We start from the raw sequence: 21,810 nt of genomic DNA on the forward strand, positions 1-21,810 counted from the left end.
GTCAAGCTGCCTACTAGACCCTATTCCAACTAAACTACTGAAAGAGCTGCTTCCTGTGCTTGGTCCTCCTATGTTGAACATAATAAACGGCTCCCTATCCACCGGATGTGTACCAAACTCACTAAAAGTGGCAGTAATAAAGCCTCTTGAAAAAGCCAAACCTTGACATATTTAACATTTTCCTTGACCCTGAAAATGTATTTAAAAAAAATAATTAAACAGAGATGCTTTAAGTCTTTATTTAAGACTCATCTCTTCAGTGGGTCCTATGATTGATTGTTGTCTGGCCCAAGCGTGCGATGGTGAACAGCAAGGCACTGGAGCGAAAAACCGCCCTTGCTGTCTATTCCCAGCCTGTTCCCCTCTCTCCACTGAGATTCTCTGCCTTTGACCCTATTACGGCGGCTGAGTCACTGGCTTACTAGTGGTCGTCCATGGTGTCCCTAGGAGGGGTGCGTCATTTGAGTGGGTTGAGTCACTGACTTGATCTTCCTGTCCGGTTTTGTGCCCCCACGGGCTTGTGCGGTGAAGTAGATCGTTGTGGGCTATACTCGGCATTGTCTCAGGGTAGTAAGTTGGTGGTCTGTTGATATCCCCTCTAGTGGTGTGGGGGCTGTGCATTGGCAAAGTGGGTGGTGTTATATCATGCCCAGTCTGTTATATCTGGTGTAATTCCACTGTTTTATCTGGTGTCCTGTGTGAATTTAAGTATGCTCCCTTAATTCTCTCTCTCTCTCACTCCCCTCCTGGAGGATCTGAGCCCTAGGACCATGCCTCAGGACTACCTGGCCTGATGGCTCCTTGCTGTCCCCAGTCCACCTGGTCGTGCTGCTGCTCCAGTTTCAACTGTTCTGCCTGCGGCTATGGAACCCTGACCTGTTCACCGGACATGCTACCTTGTCCTGCGGTTTCCGACTCTCACTCTCTGTAAAAACGGCCAGCTCATCTCCTTTCCAATACCCCATAAATGTTTTGGTTTTCCTCGTGCTCTGAACGGACACCCTGTGGTGGTTGCTACCGGCCTAAAATCCAGACCCTACGTTTTTTTTTTTTTTTTTACTTGCTTATTGTGTAGTGGAAGATAGAAATAACTGTATGCCTATGGATGTGTAGCTAGCTACAGTATGTAGCCGATCTGTGTATGGACCCAAAAACGTTTGGTATGAATATTAGTTCAGACCCCATCTATAAACTTCAGCTATCATAGTTCTTGTATCAACTGCAAGTCTTAATGGCATTAATGAAGCCTATGGATAGAGTAGAATATAATAACTTTAATTGTGCTAAGGATACAAGTCCTATATACATGTACTGTAGTTATTACCACGCATGAGATCCCCACATTGTAGCCTGAACATTGAATATATTCACTGATCATGTACTCTTCCTTGGCAAATAAAGGTGTGGTTCAGGTATGAATCTCTGTGAGACATTCTTTTTCAGTCATTATTCAATACCAGGAGTATCAAACTCCATTATTTGAATGATGCTATGTCTGCATGTATGTATTACAATTATACACTTAGTCACTGCTCCTGGGACATCAATGATTACACATTGTAACTATGCAAAAAACTAGTGAAGAGGCGACTCCGGAATGCTCGCCTTCTAGGCAGAGTTCCTCTGTCCAGTGTCTGTGTCCTTTTGCCCATCTTAATATTTTAATTTTATTGGCCAGTCTGAGATATGGCTTTTTCTTTGCAACTCTACCTAGAAGGTCAGCATCCCGGAGTCACCTCTTCACTGTTGACGTTGAGACTGGTGTTTGTGGGTACTATTTAATGAAGCTGCCAGTTGAGGACTTGTGAGGCGTCAGTGTCTAGTTTGAGAAACAAATGTACTTGTCCTCCTGGTCAGTTGTGCACCTCCCACTCCTCTTTCTATTCTGGTTAGAGCAAGTTTCCGCTGTTCTGTGAAGGGAGTTGTACACAGCGTTGTACGAGATCTTCAGTTTCTTGGCAATTTCTCGAAAGGAATTGCCTTCATTTCTCAGAACAAGAATAGACTGACTAGTTTCAGAAGAAAGTTATTTGTTTCTGGCCATTTTGAGCCTGTAAATCGAACCCACAAATGCTGATGTTCCAGATACTCAACTAGTCTAAAGAAGGCCAGCTTTATTGCTTATTTAACCAGAACAACAGTTTTTAGCTGTGCTAACATAAGTGTTCCAGTGAAGGGAAATCTTAACACTACAGCATACAAAGACATTCTAGACGACTCTGTGCTTCCAACTTTGTGGCAACAGTTTGGGGAAGGCCATTTCCTGTTTCAGCATGACAATGCACCAAGCGAGGTCCATGCAGAAATGGTTTGTCGAGATCGTTGTGGAAGAACTTGACTGGCCAAACAGAGCCCTGATCTCAACCCCATCGAACACCTTTGGGATGAATTGGACCGCCAACTGCGAGACAGGTTTAATCACCCACAAGTCCCTGCAGAAAAGTTCCAACATCTAGTTGAAAGCCTCCCCAGAAAAGTAGAAGCTGTTATAGCAGCAAAGGGGGTAACCAACTCCATATTAGAGCCCATTATTTTAGAATGAGATGTTCGACGAGCATACTTTTGGTAATCTAGCGTATCTACATAAGTTCAGCAACTGCACTCTTCTCATATTACTCTGTAGGCTACTGACCTATTCAAAGCTTCCTCCTAAAAAAAAACCTCTGTTCAAATATGTTTCTTCTACAGTTCATACTAGCATTGATGAGACAGCACTAATGGTGAACCTTCTTAGTCCCTAAAGTGACATAGAGTGTCTAAGGCCTACATAAGGTGGTCATAACAAATGTTATGAAGCCTGACGCAGGAGTGGTCTGCTATTCAGTTACCTTTGCTCCAGATAACTGGCATAAGACTTAAGGACATTCCTGGCTGAGCATGTATCATGTTTTCTCATCTTAGAAAATGTTCAGCATTGTTGTGAGCCATGTGTCATTCTATTTATGTTTTTGGATCAGGATTTTATTAACTTTGACCTAGTGGGGAACAATCGCTCATTCAGATAATTAGTTAAATCCCATGCCAAAATAACAACAACATCAATAAATTATACGAACGTGGACACCCCAAAACATCTTCGAAAACAACAGCAGAAGGGGAACTGAACTAAATGAAGCTATATGCTGGGCCATCAGAAGTGTTATCAATCTGCCAGTAGGCACAATGAAGATGCATGTAAATAGCAGATACATTGCGTGAAATAATGACCACGCCCAGCTTACCTCATTGAGATAGAGTACAGGAAACACCAGAGTCCTGATATCACCCGTTTGGCTGCAAAGAGAAGGGAGGACAAATGTTAGAACAACTATAGAATCTAAAGCCATTGTTTTGATCATGGTGAGACTAAAGGGACGTGACTTACAGACATTCCGACATCAAAACCTTAAACTGCACTGTTGGAACACAAGCATTTCGCTACACCCGCAATAACATCTGCTAAACATGTGTAAGTGATCAATAAAATTGGATTTGATTTGAAACTGACCCTGACCTTAACCCCAACCTGACCTTTAACCCCTAACATTGACCTAATTTTAAGCAATTGAGAAATTCAACATTCGTTTGCCAGTCAGTCACGCCCCCTTAGTTTTCCCCTGTATGATCATTGCATGAAATCACTTAAGAATTAACTTGTATTCCGCACTATGTAAATTTATTTTCAGAATGAATTTACTGTGTTGTAATATTAGAACCTGCTTGTTACTAGGTTTGGGCGGTATATACCGTGGTATTTGAGAAAAGCCACAGGATGGTTTTTCAATACCCTCAAAACATTTTAATATTTGTAGCAACTTAAGTTAATACCTGCAGTCAACTTGTGTAATACCTTAGGAAAAAAAGCAGATTGCGTTCCTCATTTCACCAGGTCACATTATGAAGCTTACCATAGTTCCCCCAGAAAAGTTGAGCCAGTCACGTGTTAGTTAGTAAATAGCACAACGGTAGAAAGAGGGAGCTGGTGAGTCCATAGAGTTCTATATCTATTGGAGAGTCTCTGTGGTGCAGCACACGAGGTGAGGAAGTTACACATATGCAATTCACTACTAAATGTTTGGCCGTGGACAAGTGAAAGTGAACGAGGTAAATTGTGCAAATGAACAAAGGAGTGATGCATGCTTTTCTGAAGGAAGAGCAGCATGTGTACGTGGAGAAGAAAAAGGGAAGAAAAAGAACACTAGTAGGGACAAACAAATGGCAGCTGTACAGATAACTCAACCAGAGCTCTTTGACTTCTGACAGATATCACTGAAAATAACATCTGGAAGCCACTGGCTATGCTTGTATAACATTATGAGCTGGATTTACCAGTCTTTGCAATTAGTTTGTTCGTTTTCACTCGTTAGCATTTAGCTAACAGTGTCTATGTGATTTCGCTATTATTCGTTTGTGCTAATTTTGGTAATAGAGGCCCAGTGGGCTTCTCTTGTGTTTTTAGCACCCCCTTGTGTACTATGCCGGTAATATCGTAAATCCCTGGATGAGAGATGGACGGTATGACTATATGAAAATCTGAATACTGCCCAAACCTGCTTGTTAGCCATTTACATTTTTAAAAATCGCTCACTTAATACACTACTATAGTACGGTGTGTTTGTCAGTGCTCTGAACAAGATGAAGCCTGCCAACATCACAATCATCAGCAAGCCATTCCATACCCTGTTTTCCCATTTTTCATGTGCCGACCAGTAGTTAAGTAGCATGTATGTATGTTACACCAATGAAACTGATCCAAGTCGTACCATGGTACTGGACACACACACTCTCTCTCATGCATCTAAATGAATTTAAGCTGAACTAGCCTGTAAATCTGGTGGTAGTCAGACCAGCAGGACTAACTGGAGACAACAAACTGATGTTTTGTTTTATAAGAAAACATCATGGAAATTTTATTTTTATTTTTTATAGCTAATTACTTAATTTAGTGACGAACAAATTAGAAAAATAAAAGTAGGGGTTACGATGAGGTCAGATGAGTGCATGGTGGACACCAGTCCTTGGTTCAAATACTATTTGAAATCCTTTCACATACTTTTATTAGCTTGGCTTGATTGAGCTTGTCTGGTGCAATGAAACCAATAGAATAGTTCGCAAACCATGCCCACCTGGCACTCCAGGCAGACTAAAACAAAAGCTAAATGTATTTAAAATATGATTTTTTTTTAAATGTAATTGAACCCAGGTCTGATGGACATCGGCGCTAACAAGGATCCACACGATGATACAACCAGTACGTGCATATCAAATCCTCATCACAATAAATGATGTGAGGAAAGGGCACCTGTAAGGGTGTACAGGGCAGAGTCAGAGTGCACTTCAGACTTACAAATACTGTTGCTCACACCCTGGGGACCATGTCAGATGTTGATGAGTTTTGACTGACCGAAGGTCACCAATGGAGTTATGATAACAGCGTAATTAACAATTCTTCAGAAAGACTCAGCACAGTCAGACTCTACTAAAGGCTATACATTGTAGCCTGATGACTGTCGGCATGTTATGTGGTTGGAGAAAAATCACTTTGATTAGTAATTTAGTTTTTCAAAAAACAGGTCAGACTTGTCGGAAGAGACTACCTACAGGAAGCTTGTGTAAGCATGCCGGGCGTGTAATGCCGGGAGGCCTAGCGATTAGAGCGTTGAGCCAGTAAACTGAAAGGTCGTGATTTCAAATCCCAGAGCCGGTAAGATGAGAAATCTGTCAATGTGCCCTTAAGCAAGGAACTGCTCCAAGGTCGCCGTTGATGACTGACTGACCCTGGCCGTGACCCCACTCTCCGAGGGTGTTTCACGGGGACTTGGTATATATAAAATAAACATTTCCAATTCACACATGTATATAAATATTGTACTTGTGTGAAATATTTTATGCTACATCTCAAAGGCTTGAATAAAACTACCCCTCAGCCAGGGTCTACTATTCATTGAGATTGCACTAAGGGAATGTGAGTAAACAAAAATTGCCTTTTTAGTCCTTTGGCGGTTTCACTGCTGGTTTACTCACATTCCCTTAGTGCAATCTCAATCATAGATCTTCCAGTAATACTCATGGTTAAATTCAAGTAAGTACAGGATACACATGGTATACATCGTCCAATGAAATGCTTACTTGCAGGTTCCTTTGAGGTCTTTCTGGGGTCAAATTGGGGTCATTTTGTTCCTCTACTAATATGGAATTTATAATATCCTACATGTTGTTTCTTGTAAATTGGGGGGCTGGAGTCATTAGTTTCCAACACTGTTCCGTAATCTGGGATATATTTAGTGGGATATATTTACTTCCTCCCCCATCTCCTCTGTCAAAAGTCCATCTGTTGCAGCAACTGCACTTGGCAAGAACACACACTACACCACACTGCTCGCACACATACACACAATGCTTGTTCACATACAGAATCTGCTGTAACTAGTGTGTGTTTAAACAGTGTAACTTATCACTAAATTTGGCCACAGCAGATGAGGACCTCTGACAGACAAGTTTCACTTCTGTCTCTACAAAGAAAAGAAAAAAAGCTGAGAAATACTTTATAATTAAAGAGATTCCCTGCTACTTTTGTATTCTTCTCAGTCATTATTTCTGAAAGTAGCCAAAAGTGGTCCCCGAAAAATTGCCTACTACGTCACGTGTCTCTCTCCCCCTCCGTTGGGCCTGCCCTGTAACCTCATTGGATAACGCTGGCCAGGCCTCTTGCTAGCTGTCACTCAAATTAAAGGGGCTGAAGTTCATTGGCTAGAACTCAAATTTGCTAGGGGGCTGGGCCACGTTGAGGCGGGGTGGGGTGGGCGTGTAGAGAAAATGATACAGCACAGCTTCAAGAAAACAGGCGCTTTCAAAATAGGGATTTTGTGGCTAATCAAGGAAAGCCAGTAATTCTGCTCATAGATTATGCACGTATGAAACACACAGACACATACAGACAAAAGCAGGAGGTTTAAAAAATGTTTAAAAAAAATAACAATAAAACTCCGCAAAAGTACCGGACATTGTCATCAAACTGTTTATCTTACAGGCGATTATATCTGATAAACAGGAGGGATCACAAAACGCTGGTTCAGAACAATGAGATAGGAGATAGCAGGCTTCTAGGGAGATAGCAGGCTTCCAGGGAGATAGCAGGCTTCTAGGGAGATAGCAGGCTTCTAGGGAGATAGCAGGCTTCTAGGGAGATAGCAGGCTTCCAGGGAGATAGCGGGCTTCTAGGGAGATAGCGGGCTTCTAGGGAGATAGTGGGCTTCTAGGGAGATAGCGGGATTCTAGGGAGATAGCGGGATTCTAGGGAGATAGCAGGCTTCTAGGGAGATAGCAGGCTTCTAGGGGTGTTCGGTATGAGGCCTCTGTTCAGAACAATGAGATAGGAGATAGCAGGCTTCCAGGGAGATAGCAGGCTTCTAGCGGTGTTCGGTACGAGGCCTCTGTTCAGAACAATGAGATAGGAGATAGCAGGCTTCTAGGGAGATAGCAGGCTTCTAGAGGTGCTTCGGTACGAGACCTCTGTTCAGAACAATGAGATAGGAGATAGCAGGCTTCCAGGGGTGTTCGGTACGAGGCCTCTGTTCAGAACAATGAGATAGGAGATAGCAGGCTTCTAGGGAGATAGCAGGCTTCCAGGGGTGTTCGGTACGAGACCTCTGTTCAGAACAATGAGATAGGAGATAGCAGGCTTCCAGGGGTGTTCGGTACGAGGCCTCTGTTCAGAACAATGAGATAGGAGATAGCAGGCTTCTAGGGAGATAGCAGGCTTCCAGGGGTGTTTCGGTACGAGGCCTCTGTTCCGTCCTCACTGTGAACCCCATTGAATACATTAAAAAAAAGTTGAACAAAATATAAAAACTCTAGCCCTATGCCTACACTGCATTGAGTGCCTATTCCCTTTTGAGTAAATCTGAGCTCAAAACACATTCTAAGCTATTCTGTTAAAGCAACTACATCTGGATTCCCCAACTGGCGGACTGTGTGTGATTAAAAAAATATATATATATATTCAAAAAATTGTTGGATATAAAAGACTGTAAAAACACCAGCAAATCAGCTCCAAGTGATTTTACATTTTGCAAATCTGTTCCAAAGTAATCCCACACATGAGAGAGAGAGATATACTGTATGTGATCGTATACAAAAAGGTAAGCAAGGTTTGACATGATGTTTTAGTAAAATATATCTGTTTGGGCTTCTTGCGGTAAATTTGCTGTCTACAAATTTGTAATTATGTTCAGGCCCCCCCTGTTCTGTAAGATGGGAAGTGGTGGGGTCGATAAACCAGATAAACATTGGAGGATTCTCCATCATCGTTTAAAATATCCAGTTTGGGGAAATGTTGGCTCCCCAGTGGATTACAACGGCGATGGACAGAGAGTTGTGGATAAGACGTGAGCAGTATGTCGCCAAAGTCAACGAGAATAGCCTATGAAGCTGCCAACACCTCAAATTTATTTACACCAACATCTCAGTTTACCAGAGGAAGACAGAAATGCAAAGAAACAACACAACATAATCTCCCCTCTGCATTCAAGCAGAGGGGAGATGGCAGCTTCATTAAATAGTACCCACAAAACACCAGTCTCAACGTCAACAGTGAAGAGGCGACTCCGGGATGCTGGCCTTCTAGGCAGAGTTCCTCGGTCCACTGTCTGTGATCTTTTGCCCATATTTTCTTTTTATTGGCCAGTCTGAGATATGGCCTTTTCTTTGCAACTCTGCCTAGAAGGCCAGCATCCCGGAGTCGCCTCTTCACTGCTGACGTTGAGACTGGTGTTTTGTGGGTACTATTTAATGAAGCTGCCAGTTGAGGACTTGTGGTGGCAACACTTCAGGCGTCTGATTCTCAAACTAGACACTAATGTACTTGTCCACTTGCTCAGTTGTGCAACGGGGGCCTCCCACTCCTCTTTCTATTCTGGTTCAAGTCAATTTGCGCTTTGAAGGGAATAGTACACAGCGTTATACGAGACCTTCAGTTTCTTGGCAATTTTTCGCGTGGAATAGCCTTCATTTCTCAGAACAAGAATAGACTGACGAGTTTCAGAAGAAAGGTTTTGTTTCTGGCTGTTTTGAGCTTGTAAATCGAACCCACGAATGCTGATGCTCCAGATACTCAACTAGTCTAAAGGAGGCCAGTTTTATTGCTTCTTTAAATCAGGACAGTTTTCAGCTGTGCTAACATAATTGCAAAAGGGTTTTCTAATGATCAATTAGCCTTTTAAAATTACAATCTTGGATTAGCTAACACAACGTGCCATTGGAACACAGGAGTGATGGTTGCTGATAATGGGCCTAGGGCTCTGGTCTAAAGTAGTGCACTATATAGGGAATAGGGTTCCATTTGGGGATGCACAGAGGAGATGTGGAGATGCCTCATTCTTCTTATCCAGCTCAGGAAAACGCTTCTGACTGAGCTTCTTCAATGAGAGCATTGAAAATGCATATCCGTGGCATTTGTCACACCCTGATCTGTTTCACCTGTCTTTGTGACGGTCTCCACCCCCACTCCAGGTGTCGCCCATCTTCCCCATTATCCCCTGTGTATTTAAATGACTTAAATGTAAATGTAATGTATTCAGAGCCTTTGCTATGAGACATGAAATTGAGCTCAGGTGCATCCTTTTTCCATTGATCATCCTTGAGATGTTTCTACATCTTTGAGTCCACCTGTGGTAAATTCTACTTATTAGACATTATTTGGAAAGGCACACACCTGTCTATATGAGGTCCCACATTTGACTGTGCAGATCAGAGCAAAACCCTAGACATGAGGTCGAAGGAATTTACGTAGAGATCCGAGACAGGATTGTTTCGAGGCACAGATCTGGGGAAGGGTACCAAAAAATGTCTGCAGCATTGAAGGTCCCCAAGAACACAGTGGCCTCCATCATTCATAAATTGAAATAGTTTGGAACCACCAAAACTCCCAGAGCTGGCCACCAGACCAAACTGAGCAATCGGGGAAGAAGGGCCTTGGTCAGGGAGGTGACCAAGAACCCAATGCTCACTCTGACAGAGCTCCAGAGTTCCTCTGTGGAGATGGGAGAATCTTCCAGGACAACCATCTCTGTAGCACTCCATCAAATCAGGCCTTTATGGTAGAGTGGCCAGACGGAAGCCACTCCTCAGTAAAAAGGCACATGACAGCCCACTTGAAGTGTTGCCAAAAGGCACCTATAGGACTCTCAGACCATGAAAAACAAGATTCTCTGGTCTGATGAAACCAAGATTGAACTCTTAGGCCTGAATGCCTAGTGTCACGTCTGGAGGAAACCTGGCACCATCCCTACGGTGAAGCATGGTGGTGGTGGCAGTATCATGCTGTGGGTATATTTTTCAGTGGCAGGAACTGGGAGACTAGTCAGGATTGAGGGAAAGAGGAACGGAGCAAAGCACTGAGAGATCCTTGATGAAAACCTGCTCCAGAGCGCTCAGGACCAAAAAACTGGGGTGAAGGTTCACCTTCCAACAGAACAAAGACCCTAAACACACAGCCAAGACAACGCAGGACTGGCTTCGGGACAAGTCTCTGAATGTCCTTGAGTGGCCCAGCCAGAGCCTGGACTTGAACCTGATCAAACATCTCTGGAAAGACCTGAAAATAGCTGTGCAGCAACACTCCCCATCCAACCGGACAGAGCTTGAGATGATCTGCAGAGAAGAATGGGAGGGGAAACTCCACAAATACAGGTGCGGCAAGCTGTAGCGTCATACCCCAGAAGACTCGAGGCTGTAATTGCTGCCAAAAGGTACTGAGTAAAGGGTCTGAATACTTATGTAAATGTGATGTCAGTTTTTTTTACATTTGCAAACATTTATACAAATCTGTTTTTGCTTTGTCATCATGGGTTATTGTGTGTAGATTGATTAGGGGGGAAAAATCTATTTTAGAATAAGGCTGCAACGTAACAAAATGTGGAAAAAGTAAAAGGGTCTGAAAACTTTCCAAATGCACTGTATATGTTCAGCTGCCTGGGGACTGCAGAGGGAAATTAGCCGTTGGCTAAATATGGTACAAAGATATTTTACCAAGTGAGACTTATGATTTTGGTGTAGATTGTACTTGTTCAAATAAAACTGTGTGAGTAAAATGTGAAGATATAACAGTTAGGGAATGGTTTGGTTTGAGATAGTCTTTGCTTACCTAAACACAGGAATCTTCTCAACAAACACATTCACTTGAAGTCTCTTAGCAGCCTGAAGTACGATGCCTGTAAGCTGTGGAAACAAATCAGAGTTAGGAATTATTACTACTTCTCAGGTTGCCTATTCTATAGACCACTGAATGCTAACAGTACCTAAATAATGTGTGTGAAATGCTTGATAATGTATGTCATATCGACAGAGGTATATTTTCTGGGTGACCTAAATATTGACTGGCTTTCATCAAGCTGCCCACTCAAGAAAAAGTTTCAAACTGTAAGCAGTGCCTGCAATCTGGTTCAGGTTATCAGTCAACCTACCATGGGATTTACAAACAACACATGAATGAAATCATCAACATGTATTGATCACATCTTTACTAATGCTGCAGGAATTTCCTCTAAAGCAGTGTCCACACCCATCAGATCTAGTGATCATAACATGGAAGCAATATGAAGGAAAACCAAAGATCCAAAGCCGGCCTGTACTCTGGAGCGGGATTCATTTGGAGGTGGAGGGTCCATCATGGTCTGGGGCGGTGTGTCACAGCATCATCGGACTGAGCTTGTTGTCATTGCAGGCAATCTCAACGCTGTGCGTTACAGGGAGGACCATCCTCCACCCTCATGTGGTACCCTTCATCCTGACATGACCCTCCAGCATGACGATGCCACCAGCCATACTGCTCGTTCTGTGCGTGATTTCCTGCAAGACAGGAATGTCAGTGTTCTGCCATAGCCAGCGAAGAGCCCGGATCTCAATCCCATTGAGCACGTCTGGGACCTGTTTGATCGGAGGGTGAGGGCTAGGGCCATTACCGCCAGAAATGTCCAGGAACTTGCAGGTGCCTTGGTGGAAGAGTGTGGTAACATCTCACAGATATAACTGCCAAATCTGGTGCAGTCCATGAGGAGGAGATGCACTGCAGTACTTAATGCAGCTGGTGGCCACACCAGATACTGACTGTTACTTTTGATTTTGACCCCCCCTTTGTTCAGGGACACATTATTCCATTTCTGTTAGTCACATGACTGTGGAACTTGTTCAGACAATAATGATTGATTATCCATTGATAATCCATTGATTACTCCATCACGCAGCTGTCCATTGATTATTGATTACCATTACCATTAATCTGGGCTCCTGAGTGGCGCAGCGGTCTAAGGCACTGTATCTCAGTGCTAGATGAGTCACTATAGACCCTGGTTCGATACCAGGCCGTATCACAACCGCTTGTGATTGGGAGTCCCATAGGACGGCACACAATTGGCCCAGCGTCGTCGGGGTTTGGTCGGTGTAGGTCGTCATTGTAAATAAGAATTTATTCTTAATTGACTTACCTAGTAAAATAAAGGTAAAATACAATTTGAAAAAAAAAATGCTACTGGTCACTATTACTTCTGTTACATGTTACCATAAGTATTTATAAATTCCTACTACCAATCACTTTATATGTATAAACCCACATCGACCACTTTAGTACAACACATTGTGTACTATACAAATGTACACTGCTCCATTACACATGTACACTATAACATGTACAATATTTGTGTGTGTGTGTGTGTGTGTGTGTGTCAAAGTTTATTTGCCACGTACACAGGATACAACAGGTGTAAAACATCAGTGAAATTATTACCTTGAGAGCTCTTTCCCAACAATACGGTGATGATGATAATAATGATAATAGAATAACAAATAAAATGAAGAATTAAAACCATCACAAGAACTACGATGAGAGTTAAAGAAACAGGAGAAGGCAAGTATATACAGGTCAGTGCTAGTACCTTATTCAATGTATTGATGTATTGTTTTATATATTTTTATGATGTGGGTGGCTGGTTGCCTAGCAGTTAGAGTGTTGGGACAGTAACCGAGGCGACATCGTGAAAAATACATATTTGTTCCTGTAGTGGTTGCCATAGAAGCAGCCTAATAAAAAACCTACATTAAAAACAAAGCATCAAAACTTAGGCTCCCGAGTGGCACAGTGTCACTACAGACCCTGGTTCAATTCCAGACTGTATCACAACCGACCGTGATTGGGAGTCCCATAGGGCGGCGTACAATTGGCCCAATGTCGTCCGGGTTTGTCCCGGTGTAGGCCGTCATCGTAAATAAGAAAGTTCTTAACTGGATTGCCTAGTTAAAATATATTTTTTATTTAAATCAAGATATATTAGGCAAAAATGTGTTTATACATTATGGGCCTGTTTCCCAGAAACATAGGGCTCTGGTTAAAGGTAGTACACACACACGTTGACATTTTATAGGCCTAATAAAGAAAACAGGGCCTAAAGATCAATTCAGAGTGTTCATAGATTGTGAAGAGGCAAGGAAATTGTCTTGTCGACATCTCGTCAGGAAACCAAGAAAGCTCTCAACTCCTCCTCGTGTTAACATAGTGAGTGTATTTGTGTATGTACAGTACAGGAGGGTTCTAGAAGGCATAGCGTAACAAGAGGCTCTTCTTTTAGTACAGTTCACAAAACACAGTAAGGCAGTTTGTTTACTATTTAACTAATGACAGGTTGTCATTTCTGACACAAGCAGAACATTACAAGAAACCAAAAACACCCACCAAGCTCAAACTGTAGTCTGCCCTGCAGGTAGGTTAGTCAGCATCTCAAACTGTAGTCTGCCCTGCAGGTAGGTTAGTCAGCAGCTCAAACTGTAGTCTGCCCTGCAGGTAGGTTAGTCAGCATCTCTAACTGTAGTCTGCCCTGCAGGTAGGTTAGTCAGCAGCTCAAACTGTAGTCTGCCCTGCAGGTAGGTTAGTCAGCAGCTCTAACTGTAGTCTGCCCTGCAGGTAGGTTAGTCAGCATCTCTAACTGTAGTCTGCCCTGCAGGTAGGTTAGTCAGCAGCTCAAACTGTAGTCTGCCCTGCAGGTAGGTTAGTCAGCAGCTCAAACTGTAGTCTGCCCTGCAGGTAGGTTAGTCAGCATCTCTAACTGTAGTCTGCCCTGCAGGTAGGTTAGTCAGCAGCTCAAACTGTAGTCTGCCCTGCAGGTAGGTTAGTCAGCAGCTCAAACTGTAGTCTGCCCTGCAGGTAGGTTAGTCAGCATCTCTAACTGTAGTCTGCCCTGCAGGTAGGTTAGTCAGCATCTCTAACTGTAGTCTGCCCTGCAGGTAGGTTAGTCAGCATCTCTAACTGTAGTCTGCCCTGCAGGTAGGTTAGTCAGCATCTCTAACTGTAGTCTGCCCTGCAGGTAGGTTAGTCAGCAGCTCTAACTGTAGTCTGCCCTGCAGGTAGGTTAGTCAGCATCTCTAACTGTAGTCTGCCCTGCAGGTAGGTTAGTCAGCATCTCTAACTGTAGTCTGCCCTGCAGGTAGGTTAGTCAGCATCTCTAACTGTAGTCTGCCCTGCAGGTAGGTTAGTCAGCATCTCTAACTGTAGTCTGCCCTGCAGGTAGGTTAGTCAGCAGCTCTAACTGTAGTCTGCCCTGCAGGTAGGTTAGTCAGCAGCTCTAACTGTAGTCTGCCCTGCAGGTAGGTTAGTCAGCATCTCTAACTGTAGTCTGCCCTGCAGGTAGGTTAGTCAGCATCTCTAACTGTAGTCTGCCCTGCAGGTAGGTTAGTCAGCATCTCTAACTGTAGTCTGCCCTGCAGGTAGGTTAGTCAGCATCTCTAACTGTAGTCTGCCCTGCAGGTAGGTTAGTCAGCATCTCTAACTGTAGTCTGCCCTGCAGGTAGGTTAGTCAGCAGCTCTAACTGTAGTCTGCCCTGCAGGTAGGTTAGTCAGCAGCTCTAACTGTAGTCTGCCCTGCAGGTAGGTTAGTCAGCATCTCTAACTGTAGTCTGCCCTGCAGGTAGGTCAGTCAGCATCTCAAACTGTAGTCTGCCCTGCAGGTAGGTCAGTCAGCATCTCAAACTGTAGTCTGCCCTGCAGGTAGGTTAGTCAGCATCTCTAACTGTAGTCTGCCCTGCAGGTAGGTTAGTCAGCATCTCTAACTGTAGTCTGCCCTGCAGGTAGGTTAGTCAGCATCTCTAACTGTAGTCTGCCCTGCAGGTAGGTTAGTCAGCAGCTCTAACTGTAGTCTGCCCTGCAGGTAGGTTAGTCAGCAGCTCTAAATGTAGTCTGCCCTGCAGGTAGGTTAGTCAGCATCTCTAACTGTAGTCTGCCCTGCAGGTAGGTCAGTCAGCATCTCTAACTGTAGTCTGCCCTGCAGGTAGGTCAGTCAGCATCTCAAACTGTAGTCTGCCCTGCAGGTAGGTTAGTCAGCATCTCTAACTGTAGTCTGCCCTGCAGGTAGGTTAGTCAGCATCTCTAACTGTAGTCTGCCCTGCAGGTAGGTTAGTCAGCATCTCAAACTGTAGTCTGCCCTGCAGGTAGGTTAGTCAGCATCTCTAACTGTAGTCTGCCCTGCAGGTAGGTTAGTCAGCATCTCTAACTGTAGTCTGCCCTGCAGGTAGGTTAGTCAGCATCTCTAACTGTAGTCTGCCCTGCAGGTAGGTTAGTCAGCATCTCTAACTGTAGTCTGCCCTGCAGGTAGGTTAGTCAGCATCTCTAACTGTAGTCTGCCCTGCAGGTAGGTTAGTCAGCATCTCTAACTGTAGTCTGCCCTGCAGGTAGGTTAGTCAGCATCTCTAACTGTAGTCTGCCCTGCAGGTAGGTTAGTCAGCATCTCTAACTGTAGTCTGCCCTGCAGGTAGGTTAGTCAGCATCTCAAATTGCACCCCATTCCTTATATAGGGCCCATATGGCTCTGGTCTAAAGTAGTGCACTATATATAGGTAATAGGGTTCCATAGGGCTCTGGTCTAAAGTAGTGCACTGTATATAGTTAATAGGGTTCCATAGGGCTCTGGTCTAAAGTAGTGCACTATATAGGGAATAGTGTTCCATAGGACTCTGGTTAAAAGTAGTGCACTATATAGGGAATATGATGCCATTTGGGATACATCCCTAGTTTCTTATCTTTAGTGTCTCTACGCCTGGTACTGAGCCACTCCAACTGCGCCACAAAAAGCTTTATAAATAACAGCTTATCAACAGTAAGGACTTTATACACACTGCTTCTGACTGGCCTTGGCTCAGGAACAGCACTGGGTCGTGTTCCTTAGTGCACACCGTTGAAGAATGTTTTGCAATGGAAAACCGCTCTCCTCTTACTGGCTAGATTTAGGTAGTTAGTGTAATTTGTCTACTGAGCATCATAGTATGTGTGTGTGTGTCCACTTTGTGTGAATTAGTGATATTATCCTTCTATAGTAAAAAAAAAGGATCCTTGTATCACCCAGAATTAAATGCTGTGAAAGTCATGACGTTCTACTAAAAAGTGGTAATAGTGTTCCCTCTAGTGGTCAAACTGAAAACATGCTGACGCCAGAGGTAAGGTACTCTTGGCAAAAGGTTATACACAAAACAAAAACATAAAACGCAATAGGTAAAGTGTTGGTCCCATGTTACGTGAGCTGAAATAAAAGATCCCAGAAATGTTCCATTCGCACAAAAGGCTTATTTTTCTCAAATTCTGTGCACAAATTTGTTTACATCCCTTTTAGTGAGTATTTGTCCTTTGCCAAGATAATCCATCCACCTGACAGGTGTGGCATATGAAGAAGCTGATTAAACAGCATGATCATTACACAGGTGCACCTTGCGCTGGGGACAATAAAAGGCCACCAAAATGTGCAGTTTTGTCACAACACAATGCCACTGATGTCTCAAGTTTTGAGGGAGCATGCAATTGGCATGCAGACTGCAGGAATGTCCACCAGAGCTGTTGCCAGAGAACGTTAATTTCTCTACCATAAGCCGCCTCCAACATTATTTTAGACAATTTGGCAGCACATCCAACTGGCCTCACACACAGATCACGTGTAACTACGTCAGCCCAGGTCTTCCACAACCCGGCTTCTTCTCCCACGGGATTGTCTGAGTCCAGCCATCCGGACATCTGATGAAACTGTGGGTTTGCACAAGCAAAGAATTTCTGCACAGAAAACGTCTCAGGGAAGCTCATCTGTGTGCTTGTCGACATCACCAGGGTCTTGACCTGACTGCAGTATGGAGTCTTAACCGACTTCAGTCGTCAAATGCTCACATTCCCTTGGCCACTGGCACGCTGGAGAACTGTGCTCTTCACGGATTAATCCAGGTTTCAACTGTACGGGTAGATGACAGACGTGTGGGCGAGCGGTTTGCTGATGTCAACGTTGTGAACAGAGTGCCCCATGTTGGCGGTGAGGTTATGGTATGGGCAGGCATACGCTACGGACAACGAACACGATGGCAATTTCAATGCACAGAGATACCGTGACGAGATCCTGATCGTGACGAGATTGTCGTGCCATTCATCCGCCACCTCATGTTTCAGCCTGATAATGTACAGCCCTGTTGTAAGGATCTGTACACAATTCCTGTAAGCTGAAAATGTCCCAGTTCGTCCATGGCCTGCATACTCACCACACATGTCACCCATTGAGCATGTTTGGGATGCTCTGGATCGACAGCATGTTCCAGTTCCAGCCAAAGTCCAGCAACTTCTTACAGCCATTGAAGAGGAGTGAGACAACATTCCACACACAGCAATCAACAACCTGATCAACTCTATGTGAAGGAGATGTGTCGCGCTGCAAGAAGCAAATGGTGGTCACACCAGATACTGACTGGTTTTCTGATCCACGACCCTATTATTTTTTTTAAAGGTATCTGTGACCAACAGATGCATATCTGTAATCCCAGTCATGTGAAATCCATAGATTAGGGACTAATTTATTTATTTCAATTGACTGATTTCCTTATATGAACTGTAACCCAGTAAAATCTTTGAAATTGTTACATGTTGCATTTATATTTTTGTTCAGTTTACATACCGGGTTGATATCTATGATGGTCTCGTGTTGCTTCTTGTCTGGTTTCATCCCGAAGATGTCTTTGACAAACTTCTCATCTGCCTGGTAGAAGTGTGGAGAAGACATGACGATCGGAGCATCTAGGATGTGAAATATGATACAACATTGAGATGACGTTTTTCCAACCTCATTGAGTTAATAAATGGACCTCAGACAGATGATGTTTTGAATTCATATGGTTACAGTCCTGACTAGGAGTGGCTCAGTTGATAAGAGGGTGGCATTGACTAGTACCGACAAGGTTGTGGGTTCAACCCCCGTAGGGATCACATAAAAACTTATGTACTCAATGTTTGTATAAAATTGAGTGCCAAGTGGCACAGAAAATACATTCTATATTATTACCTTGTTTGCAGGCACTGACTTGGAGCACGCCAGAGCCCAGACAGTTCCCTGGTGGGGAACAGAAACCAGCGTTGTCTGTTGTGTTGGCAAACACCTTGCTGGGTGGAGAGAACCTGTAGCCTGGGACACCCATCACACTGCTCTCCTCCTCATAGATGGCATAGATAGATCTGACAAAGAGGACAATGAACAGAGCATAGATTCATCTACTGTGAAAGAGGAGATACATAAATGTTTACAAACACATGGAGTAGCAAGCTAGCCAACTCATGCAAGATCTCCTTCTGGGTTCAGTAATTACAGGAGTTTTAGTGGATCTTGGAATGTAAACATCTTTAAAAGCATTCTGAAACATGAAAGCTATTGAGAGAAGTAACTTTGTTGGGACAACTCTGTACAGACTGTCGTGTAAAACCGTAACTTCATGTAAAAAAAATAGAAAATAAACCTTTATTTAACTAGGCAAGTCAGTTAAGAACAAATTCTTATTTTCAATGATGGCCTACCGGGGAACAGTGGGTTAACTGCCTTGTTCAGGGGCAGAATGACAGATTTTTACCTTGTCAGCTCGGGGATTCGATCTTGCAACCTTTCGGTTACTAGTCCAACGTTCTAACCACTAGGCTACTTGCCGCCTCATGCATTCAGTTTGACTTCATCACACCCCATTAACCTGTATATTCTAAACTACTGTTCTGTATTTCTGCAATGACTTTTATCCTTGTGAATACTCAAATTAGGGCTGTGTTGTCAGCCGGTGATTGTCAAGCAAATAACTGCCGGTCTCAAGGTAATTGACCGATAACACAAAACACATTTAACATCTCCTGGCTTACATGCCACTGACGCAGACCTTTAGAACATCTACATTTTAAAAAGTCTAATAAATCCATGTAATATAGCCTACACCATCACAATAAATCCATTATTTATTTTAGACAGGTCTAAAGGAACATGATATGAAGAAAATCTAGTCTATTTCCGAAGAACAGAAAACTCTGAGTTGTCCTTATGTTAGGCCCGGATCTGGCTCTGCCATATGGCTGTGGGCTACATTATACCCTGATGAAGACAGCTTGTCTGTTGAAACGTTGGTTATTAGGTTATTACTGCATCTGACCTCTTAGAGTTTGCGGCTCTCCTTTTTTTTCATGTGGGACACACTAGTTCATTTAACAGACAAGACTTGCTTAGAATTCCGTGATATTATTTTATAGTATAAACAAAACTGAATAAGATAGAAAGGATATTTTCTCCAAATGATTTGAGGGAGTGGGCACATGTGGCTATTCTGTATTGAGCGGTTAACAAAGAAATAGGTCCTCCTATATGCTTAATTTAGAGTTATTTATGCAACTTTAGTTATGATACAAACGTTGGGCTATTATGTTTTGATAATATTTTTTCTCCCAATTTCGATCTTGTCTCATCGCTGCCACTTCCCCAACAGGCTCGGGAGGGAAAGGTCGAGTCATGCGTCCTCCCAAACCGCACTTCTTAACACCCGCCCACTTAACCTGGATGCCAGCCACACCAATGTGTCAGAGGAAACCGCATTCAACTGACGACCGAGTTCGGCCTGCTGGCGCCCGGCCCACCACAAGGAATCGCTAGAGAGCGATGAGCTAAGTAAAGCCCCCCGGCCAAACCCTCCCCTAACCCGGACAACGCTGGGCCAATTGTGCGCCGCCCTATGGGATTCCCGATGACGGCCGGTTGTGATACAGCCCGGGATCGAACCCAGGTCTGTAGTGACACCTCTAGCACTGCGTTGCAGTGCCTTAGACCGCTGCGCCACTCGGGAGACCCATAATACATTCTAAGGCTGTATGATGCGACTAATGATGATTTTTTAAAAGTTGCATGAAGTACACACTTCAGTCTCTCATTCACAATTTGACAAGCACTTGATAATGCCTCGAATTTCCCGGCGGCATGCTCTTTGTGTGGGGCTGTAATGCCCCCTAAAACAATTAATTCCTTTTGCGGCCAGTGGTCGTTGTGGCCTTAGGCTGAATATAATTATAATTCCCTTCACATTTACATTTTAGTCATTTAGCCGACGGTCTTATCCAGAGCAACTTACAGTAGTGCGTGCATACATATTCATATATGTTTTCGTACTGGTCCCCCGTGGGAATTGAACCCACAACACTGGCGTTGCAAGTGCCATGCTCTACCAACTGAGACACACGGGACCGCATGCTCCGGCGGACCGCTCACCTCACATGGCTCTCTCAGAAATTCATATTAGCCAATACCCTTCAGGTGATCAGGTCTTTCTCACAGGCTACAAGTGAAGACACACATGTCCGAGACGCAACTGTGCGCGTCCCTATTGAATTCCGGCGGCGCATATTGAAGATGTTAGAGGAACAGGCATGCGCTGTTTCTTGCCTTACTGCACACAAGCTGGGCATCGTTCAAAAGTGATAATATATCATTCACAAGTGATAGTCACCGACCATACGATTCTTGATTTCATCTTGTCTTTACATATACTAAATAATATATGTGTGGCTTTGTATTTATTTAGAATGGACCATTTTCATGTACCTTTCTCAAAACAGGGGCAAAAAAATACATGTCAAATATGCACTTCAATAGCCCGTAATGCCAGCCAGGTAGGCTATACTCCTGTTGTAAAGAGAAGCAATGTGCTAAATATTAGGAAAGTTGAGAAATAAAAGTAGTAGGCCTAGCCTGTAGAAAGCTGACAAAATCCTCTTCTTTTTAATAGAGGCCATCAAAACTGGATTCTCAATCAATTGCATAGCCTATAGAAATGTTGCGCAACATGAGCTAATGAAGTATTCGATTAGATTTCTGATTACATTTGCATTGATGTCCGAGTGATAAGAGGGACAATAGAGTGCTGATTACCAGGCAGTTAGCTAGTTTGGTAGGCTACTAATGACCATCAGCAGCATCAGAGCTTGGAGAAGCCTAGTTACTAAACGGTCACGTGGAATTTGACTGCGGCCATGACTCATGACCGCCGGTGTGGCGGTAATACAAACCCCGTAACAGGCCTACACCCATGACAGAGACATGCGAGTTCAGACCCAAACCAACCTGCAGAGATCAGAGGAAAACATGTAGAGGGTCTCGTTCTTGGTGATGATTGGATGAAAGGAGGCCCCATTGGTCCCATTGATCATGTTACACTCATCTGTGGTCCACCAATTCAGAGAGCTGCACGCAGAGAGAACGCTCATTGTTATCACGGTTATCACTTCAAAATGGGTTCTGACTGTATTCGCTTTCTGTGAACTCTACATCATATTTAGCCTTGCGAAACCACACTGACCAGAACACTCACATTTGGTGTCACCAGAACTAAAACGTGAGATTGTGAGATCAGGTTTAACGAGGCTAAGAAAACAAACACCCATCTAAATTACAGTTATTAGTTAATTACAGTGCACTCAGACAATCTCTACTGCAACCCCAGAAGCTGTGGATAACAGGTGCAGTACAATAGACT

At 43.6% G+C, this 21,810-nt stretch overlaps 1 protein-coding gene and 1 long non-coding RNA gene across 2 annotated transcripts in view; both read right to left on the minus strand.

Annotated features, from left to right (window-relative positions):
• scarb2c (scavenger receptor class B, member 2c) overlaps positions 1 to 21,810 on the minus strand; it is a 43,287-nt gene that overhangs the window by 6,536 nt on the left and 14,941 nt on the right. Inside the window, exons 6-10 of the mRNA XM_055864741.1 lie at positions 21,399 to 21,518; positions 18,324 to 18,493; positions 17,940 to 18,058; positions 11,123 to 11,196; positions 3,222 to 3,273 (exon numbers count right to left, since the gene is read on the minus strand). Of these exons, the coding sequence (XP_055720716.1) occupies positions 3,222 to 3,273; positions 11,123 to 11,196; positions 17,940 to 18,058; positions 18,324 to 18,493; positions 21,399 to 21,518 (535 nt within the window). The remainder of the gene's footprint in view (positions 1 to 3,221; positions 3,274 to 11,122; positions 11,197 to 17,939; positions 18,059 to 18,323; positions 18,494 to 21,398; positions 21,519 to 21,810) is intronic.
• LOC129812847 (uncharacterized) lies at positions 6,927 to 11,113 on the minus strand. The gene is made up of 2 exons (XR_008753082.1): positions 7,490 to 11,113; positions 6,927 to 7,410 (listed from the first exon to the last, which is right to left on the minus strand). It is a non-coding gene; the product is annotated as an uncharacterized LOC129812847 (long non-coding RNA).

Source organism: Salvelinus fontinalis, chromosome 2, assembly GCF_029448725.1.
Source record: "Salvelinus fontinalis isolate EN_2023a chromosome 2, ASM2944872v1, whole genome shotgun sequence".
NCBI classification, from domain to species: Eukaryota; Metazoa; Chordata; class Actinopteri; order Salmoniformes; family Salmonidae; genus Salvelinus; species Salvelinus fontinalis.